The 8,668-nt window shown below is 35.2% G+C and overlaps 1 protein-coding gene across 1 annotated transcript; it reads left to right on the plus strand.

Moving 5' to 3' along the window:
- The first annotated feature begins 583 nt into the window (after nucleotides 1-583).
- On the plus strand, nucleotides 584-8,092 carry LOC143242895 (uncharacterized). The gene is made up of 2 exons (XM_076486498.1): nucleotides 584-1,406; nucleotides 7,271-8,092. The coding sequence occupies exons 1-2, from the start codon at nucleotides 791-793 to the stop codon at nucleotides 7,384-7,386; spliced, it is 732 nt and encodes a 243-aa protein (XP_076342613.1). The 5' UTR covers nucleotides 584-790; the 3' UTR covers nucleotides 7,387-8,092.
- The last annotated feature ends 576 nt before the right edge of the window (nucleotides 8,093-8,668 follow it).

An 8,668-nucleotide genomic window follows, 5' to 3' on the forward strand; every position in this document is an offset into this window, starting at 1 on the left:
ATATAAATCAAGCACCTTCTAACAGTACTGGCACGTTATATATGAATGTGTATATATATACATACGTACATATATGTAAAGATGAATCAGTGAATAGTTCCTGTAGTATATATAGAACAGTCTGGTACAACCAATCCATATCAAAACGAGTAATGTTTTCTCTGTATTTAATGTTTGTCGTGTTTGTGGTAAGTATTATATGGTGACTCCTTTGAGATTTTTGTTGTTTTCGTGTATGTAGAGAGTTCTTGTGTTATATGAAGGGAGAAGCATCTGTGTTTACAATTTATTCTTCATTTACAGTGACATTGTCTCATTATGTTAGTTTACATGAAGGTATGATAGAATATATTAAACACTTGCTCTATACTTTATTTGTACTTATTTGTTTCGTTACTTAAGATTACTTCCACAAATCGTAAACTTCGACAGTTTATCTTTGTCACTAAATAACTTTTTTTATACTTTTCACGTGTCGAATGTAGAAGTCCAAGAGCTGATATTCTCGGCGGTTGGACTATTTATAGCAACAAGACTGGGATAGGCCTCTCTTTCTAAACAGTCTGCACGTGGTAAGGTAATCGATCTTTAAACCTTTATTTCTTCTGGTTCTCTCTAATAACAGAAGCGTTTTTTCCGGATACAGAAACTCCCCAAATATTCTAGTACTTTTCTTTGTTTCGTCAGTGCACATTACAACAGAACAGAGAAATTTCTAGATTCGTAAACTTAAAAGTTATCTTTTCTGGAGGAAAGTGCAAGTCCCGTTTATCTAGAGATAAACTTTAACATGGAATTAGTTAAAGTTCTACAAGAAAATGGTGACATTACCACATTGCCCGATCGACCGTGTCATAAAACTGTCCAGTCGTCGAACGAACAGAACTTTGGTCATAATCAGATAGTCCCACGGATCGAAATTGAGGGCAATCTGTGGCGCCAGGACAGCGACAAAAGTGATTCTTTGCGGTCCTCTGACGGAGCAGTAGCCGCAGGTCGCAGTAGTAGGCGGTCGTGCCGGCACGAAAACCGTCGTCTGAGAAGGTCAGTTTCAGCAAGAGAAGTCGAACTTGTTCGGCCTAAAGTAAAGAGGAGCGTCAGCGAGAGAGGTGAACATCCTACACGACACCATCGGCACCATAGGCGACTGTCCCAGCGAAGTCGTCCAATATCAGATTCTGGCATCACTACTACGGATCATCCCACGTTTTCAAATGATTTGAAAAACGGTGATGTGTCTTCCCTCTCAGACACTGTGGCCGTTGACTTAGAACCAGCTGAAACTAAAGAAACACGTCGAAAACAAGTGGTGTTTGCAGTAGTTTTGATTTCACTAGCAATTCTTACTGCAAGTGTTCTGTTAGTGACAATAACCTTGTTGTTATCGCCAGGAGTGGACAATGTCAGTAAGTGAACATTTTGTACACCCACAAACATCTCCTTACAGTTTCAAACACACCAAGTAATATAGAAACATTGGCCAAAGCATCAGAAAATAAATAATTTTATTTTAAATTCTTTTGGTAATCAAATAATCAACCAAATCAAATTTGGTTTAGAATTTAATTCATAGCTCTAAAGAATATGTACTTCAGTTTAAAGTTCTATAGGCTGAATACTGATACCTTTATCTTAAAAAACGCTTTAGTAAGTTTAAGGTTATGCAGGCTGTGCAGTGATAACTCTGTGTTAACAAGGTCTTCACTAAGTTTAAAGTTCTACAGCCTGAACACTAGTACCTTTATCTTAAAAAACACTTTAGTAAGTTTAACGTTATGCAGGCTGTGCAGTGATAACTCTGTGTTAACAAGGTCTTCACTAAGTTTAAAGTTCTATAGCCTGAACACTGATACCTTTATCTTAAAAAAAACTTTAGTAAGTTTAAGGCTATGCAGGCTGTGCAGTGATAACTCTGTGTTAACAAGGTCTTCACTAAGTTTAAAGTTCTATAGCCTGAACACTAGTACCTTTATCTTAAAAACACTTTAGTAAGTTTAACGTTATGCAGGCTGTGCAGTGATAACTCTGTGTTAACAAGGTCTTCACTAAGTTTGAAGTTCTATAGCCTGAATACTGATAACTCTGTCTTAAAAACACTTTAGTAAGTTTAACGTTATGTACTCTTGTTAACAAGGTCTTCACTAAGTTTGAAGTTCTATAGGCTGAATACTGATAACTCTGTCTTAAAAAACTCCTTACTCAGTTTGAAGTTCTGTAGGCTGAATACTGATAACTCTGTCTTAACAAACTCCTTACTCAGTTTGAAGTTCTGTAGACATAGCACTTATAACTCTGTGTTAACAAAATATTTATTAAGTTTGAAGCTCTGTAGGGTGAGCAGTCATAGCTCTGTCTGAACAAACTCTTTACTCAGTTTGAAGTTCTGTAGACTGAGCATTGATAACTCTGTCTTAACAAACTCTTTAGTAAGTTAAGTTCTATAGACTTAGCACTGATATCTCTATGTTAACAAACTCTTTAGTGAGTTTTAAGTTCTGCAGACTGAGCACTTATAATTCTGTTTCAGGAAACACTTTACTCAGTTTGAAGTTCTATAGACTGAGTCACTGATAACTCTGTATTAACAAAGCCTTTAGTAAGTTTGACGTTTTGTAGGCTGAACACTTATAATTCTGTTTTAACAAACAATTTTCTCAGTTTGAAGTTCTATAGACTGAGTCACTGATAACTCTGTGTTAACAAAGTCTTTAGTAGGTTTGAAGTTCTTTAGGCTAATCACTGATAACTCTGTATTAACAAAGTCTTTAGTAGGTTTGAAGTTCTTTAGGCTAATCACTGATAACTCTGTGTTAACAAGGTCTTTAGTGAGTTTGAAGTTCTGTAGACTGCGCACATAACTCTGTCTTAAGAAACTCTTTACTTAGTTTGAAGTTCTCCTGACTCTGTGTTAACAAACTCGTTAGTAAGTTCTTTAGACTAGCACTGATAACACTGTAGGCTGAATAGTGATAACTCTTTCTTAATAAACTCTTTAGTTAGTTAAGTTCTTTAAACTAGCACTGATAACTCTGTAGGCTGAAATGTGATAACTCTTTCTTAAAAAAACACTTTATTCAAGTTGAAGTTGTTTAGACTGAGCACTGATAACTCAATGTTAACAAAGTCTTTAGTGAGTTTGAAGTTCTGTAGGCTTCGTACTGATAGCTCTATCTTAATAGTTACTGTCCTACGATTGCTGTGATAGATAGTTGGTCCAGTTTCTTTCCGGTCTGCTGCAAGCCCCATCACTCATACTATTAACAGTGCTGGTCAAAATTTGATTTTACTCCATTAAAACAGTGTACGTTAGTCCTCGGGTTACGAATGGAGTCACATTACTGCTACTGGACCTGTTATAACTTTTATAAGCTTCATATTTGTATGGCAATTTCTGATTAGCTAGATATCAACCAATCACAATGTAAACAGTCAACAAATGGGGCAGTTTATTTTCATGATAAAATTTCCTGGCATTTTCCTTTACTCATGATTATTTCCATTAGTTTTGCTAAAATATTATTTGCATCCTTGTCTTTAAAATGGGTTTCTAATTTGCTTCTCTGCACATCTTTATAAACGTATAGCAAAACTTCTTATAATGGAAGAACATTACACAAGAGTACAGGAAAAAGTTCAACTTGTATAACTTTAATGTTCAGGTTAGAAATTTTAGCCTTTTTCTTATTTGTTTGGAATTAAGCACAAAGCTACACAAAGGGCTCCGATTATCGAAACGCAGTTTCTAGCTATGTGAGACCGCAGACATACCACTGAGCCGCTGGGATCGACTTCATCCTTATAAAGCTATTTATTGATAATTTATTACATTCTCCTAAAGTTTGTTTATTTTACAGAGCCTTCTCAGTAATGACAAAGTTTAGATTGTACAGAAATTCACCAATAATTGTTTTGTTCTAAAGGATATGTACAGAACTTGTTTATTACTGACTACGTTCTAATAAAAAATGTGTACAGAACATGTCCATTACTAACTATGTTTTACTACAGATATGTACAGAACTTGTTTATTACTGACTACGTTCTAATAAAAATATGTACAGAACATGTCCATTACTAACTATGTTTTACTACAGATATGTACAGAACTTGTCCATCACTGACTACGTTCTAATAAAGACATCTACAGTGATGACGAGATATCTACAGAAGACGAAACATGATGACACTAACACATCTAGTGTTTTTTAACGACACCACAGGATATAAAGAAGAGAAGCTGATAAATCACAAACAAAATCCCTTCCTTCCCTGTTGTAAAAATATAACATTTAAAAAACCTGATCCTCTGTGACGTCATGCTATAGTACACTACGACAACCCATAAATAACATAATAATAAGAAAGATATCTCATTTTCTATCAAACCAAACAGCACTAGTTAAAGTAAATATCACGTTAAGTAAATCATCAACATTTTAACAGAGGATCTATAAGGTTCAGTCCTTTCATCAACATTTTAACAGAGGATCTATAAGATTCAGTCCTTCCATCAACATTTTAACAGAGAATCTATAAGGTTTAGTCCTTTCATCAACATTTTAACAGAGGATCTATAAGGTTCAGTCCTTACATCAACATTTTAACAGAGAATCTATAAGGTTCAGTCCTTTCATCAACATTTTAACAGAGTATCGATAAGATTCAGTCCTTTCTCCATTCTTCTATCATACTCTTTTCTCATTTCACATACACATATTTTTCACGCTATACGGAAGACATTGAGGTTTGAAGTATATCGCACAACCCAGTAATAGTGACTAATAGAGTTCTAAAATCACAAACTGCTATAGTAGACTGGTGTTTTTGCTGGCGAGTACTATTTAATTCCAGTTTAAAACTTTCCATATCATTGTTCTCCGAATCTTGAAGAAACATTTTAAAATATCCAACAAGTGAAACTGAAAACAGAAAATGTGAGAATAAAGTTATGTCCATTCGCCAAGTTTCTACGTATTTCATTCTACAGCCGTCTTACTTGGACGATACGTCTTAGAAACAAAAATAAATATATCAGCAAAGGAGTTATCCATCTTAGATAATAAATATTAGATCATCCATCTTAGATAATAAATATTAGATCATCCATCTTAGACGCATTAAAGGAAAGAATAAAATATATAAATGATTTGATATTTTAAAAACCTATAAAACTTAAATAAGTCCACTAATGGCAGCCAAACCACTTTTAATATGTCTAACAGTATCTGTACCTCATCGTAACTTCAACAGAATAGAATCCTGAAATTAGCCCCAAGACTTCCTAAATTTACTATGATTATACAGTGAAAGATAAACTACTATAAAGCACAAACGAGAAATTGTCACCCTACACACTATAACAAGCGCCTCACATAAAGCAATCTCCCCCTACAATATATATTTAGCTTCTACAACATTATAACACTGCTAGTAGTCACTTCTGTTGTGTTGTAATCAATTCATTCATGTTCTTATTTCTCTCAGCCTGGGGGCAGAACAAGTAGATTATTTCGGGGCTGTTCTGTGAAAATGAGTTTTCTTGGGGGTACTCCTGTTTTTCCTAATTCTAAAGCATTTGGATCATTTGATCGTACCCACTCTGTGACCCTAACCACGGGACTTCTTATGTGTTGCCTAACTTCCTTCCTGGACTGGACTTCGGTCACCGTTTCAACTCTACCTCTGGACCTCATCTCTACAATTCCTTTGTCAAGCTCAAGCAACATCCTCAAACTGCCATAGCTTATTAACCAGAAGACTCAACAACTTAAATCAAGTGTTCTTGTGGATCAATAAACACATTCCTAACTTCCTTCCTGGACTGGACTTCGGTCACCGTTTCAACTCTACCTCTGGACCTCATCTCTACAATTCCTTTGTCAAGCTCAAGCAACATCCTCAAACTGCCATAGCATTAACCAGAAGACTCAACAACTTAAATCAAGTGTTCTTGTGGATCAATAAACACATTCCTAAACACCCCAGCTGCTTTCCTTTCAAAGGTCACCGTTTCAACTCTACCTCTGGACCTCATCTCTACAATTCCTTTGTCAAGCTCAAGCAACATCCTCAAACTGTCCTGCCATAGCTTATTAACCAGAAGACTCAACAACTTAAATCAAGTGTTCTTGTGGATCAATAAACACATTCCTAAACACCCCAGCTGCTTTCCTTTCAAAAGGTCACCGTTTCAACTCTACCTCTGGACCTCATCTCTACAATTCCTTTGTCAAGCTCAAGCAACATCCTCAAACTGCCATAGCTTATTAACCAGAAGACTCAACAACTTAAATCAAGTGTTCTTGTGGATCAATAAACACATTCCTAAACACCCCAGCTGCTTTCCTTTCAAAGGTCACTGTTTCAACTCTACCTCTGGACCTCATCTCTACAATTCCTTTGTCAAGCTCAAGCAACATCCTCAAACTGCCATAGCTTATTAACCAGAAGACTCAACAACTTAAATCAAGTGTTCTTGTGGATCAATAAACACATTCCTAAACACCCCAGCTGCTTTCCTTTCAAAAGGTCACCGTTTCAACTCTACCTCTGGACCTCATCTCTACAATTCCTTTGTCAAGCTCAAGCAACATCCTCAAACTGCCATAGCTTATTAACCAGAAGACTCAACAACTTAAATCAAGTGTTCTTGTGGATCAATAAACACATTCCTAACTTCCTTCCTGGACTGGACTTCGGTCACCGTTTCAACTCTACCTCTGGACCTCATCTCTACAATTCCTTTGTCAAGCTCAAGCAACATCCTCAAACTGCCATAGCTTATTAACCAGAAGACTCAACAACTTAAATCAAGTGTTCTTGTGGATCAATAAACACATGCCTAAACACCCCAGCTGCTTCCCTTTCAAAAACTGTCAAGACTGGAATACAAAAAATATACTGAAATAATTAGGTTAACGTGAATGTTTCATGGGTTAAACAAACTGTACTACGGTGCCCACGAGGGGTATCGAATTCTAGCGTCCACAGACATACCAGATGGAAATAAAACGGAGAAAATATAAAATGTAGAACAAACTAATTAATATTATAGAGAGCTAATAAAGTCTTATGATGATACTAAAATAATACATAAGTTACTATTCTACAGAAACATGTCTTTATCACAGTTTTTATTTCATAAATGCCTGTCTCGATATTTAGAAAGATACGACTTCAGGTATCTGATCATGTTGTACTTTGTATATAGATCATGTTGTACTTTGTATATAAAAGTGCCTTTAGTGTTGTTTGTTCTTCTTGTTTGTAGTTCGGAAAGAAAATCAAGAAATACTTCGTTTTTGGTCTTCAACTTCTATACCACAAGAGGGAGAGCAGAACGCTTTCGTTAACCAGACTTTCAAGGCTACCGGAAAACCAGGATGACTGTCAGGGTAGAAACAGTTTTATCAGACAAAGATAAAACCATCTTCTTACTGGTTCTATCAGATAACAAATGGTTCAATTTGGTGTCGCCGCCAATACGTTATCGTGTTCAAGGTTCCGTAGATCTTGTAGAATACTTACGTCTATTGTTTCCATATAAATAAGTTTTAAATCGAAACAATAATCTGAGATTATTTTCAATGTTAGATTTGGACATTTTGGTGAAATATTTGATAAGTCCAGACAAATATAGTAAGTAGAAGGTAGGATAGGTCCAGTCTTGCTTAGGAAAGTGCACTTTATGGATTATTAGCTGGAATTAATTTATATTTGGAATGAAAAATTACGTAACAACAAGTGTAGGAGTTATTTATAAATAAACACAACTAACTCTTCAGATATTTCATTCCACTATTTATAGCTAAGAAATGAGCATGCTTATGTTTATATGATTAATTTAATATTTCTTCTTTTGATTTAATCAATCAAATTCCTTCCTGTATTTATTATTTTTTGTAAAAAATGTTTAGTAGCTGCTGAGTTTCTGGAAATTTGTCTTCTGATGTAAATTTAATCCGAAACGCTATGTCTTGAAGAATGAACTTTCTTCAATGTATTCGAGATCAGCTATTTAATTCATTTTTTTGTATTTCTGTAATTTGTCATTACTAGATGTATATTTTCAGATAATATATGCTTATTCTAAAATAAATTTTTCTTTGTTAATTTGCTTCTGAATGTTACCAGCTACACACATAGAAGAACATTATCCAACCTCATCAAATATTATATAAGTTGTAATAATTGAATAAATTCTTTCTCAAATTATTTTATGGAAAAAGTAAATGATTTATTTAACTCTAATGTTAAATTCCTCGCTAAGACATTTTCACAAATAATTAAAAAACTATCTTTTCTAATAATGTTATCATTTCAAACAACGTTATTGGTTAATAATGTTATATCTACAGTCTGCTAATTACAGACAATGTTCATTTTAATAATTCTCATTTTTGGTAATGGAACAATTTTATTTACAATAACAATGGTTGCAGATGTCCCATTACTTGGAGAAACTCACAATTACCCATTTCATTAGATAGTACTATAGATGCGGGGCCCGGCATGGCCAAGCGTGTTAAGGCGTGCGACTCTCGTAATCTGAGGGTCGCGGGTTCGCATCCCGGTCGCGCCAAACATGCTCGCCCTCCCAGCCGTGGGGCCGATATAAAGTGACGGTCAATCCCACTATTCGTTGGTAAAAGAGTAGCCCAAAAGTTGG

The sequence above is a fragment of the Tachypleus tridentatus genome, unplaced genomic scaffold (genome assembly GCF_004210375.1).
Source record: "Tachypleus tridentatus isolate NWPU-2018 unplaced genomic scaffold, ASM421037v1 Hic_cluster_2, whole genome shotgun sequence".
Classification (NCBI taxonomy): Eukaryota; Metazoa; Arthropoda; class Merostomata; order Xiphosura; family Limulidae; genus Tachypleus; species Tachypleus tridentatus.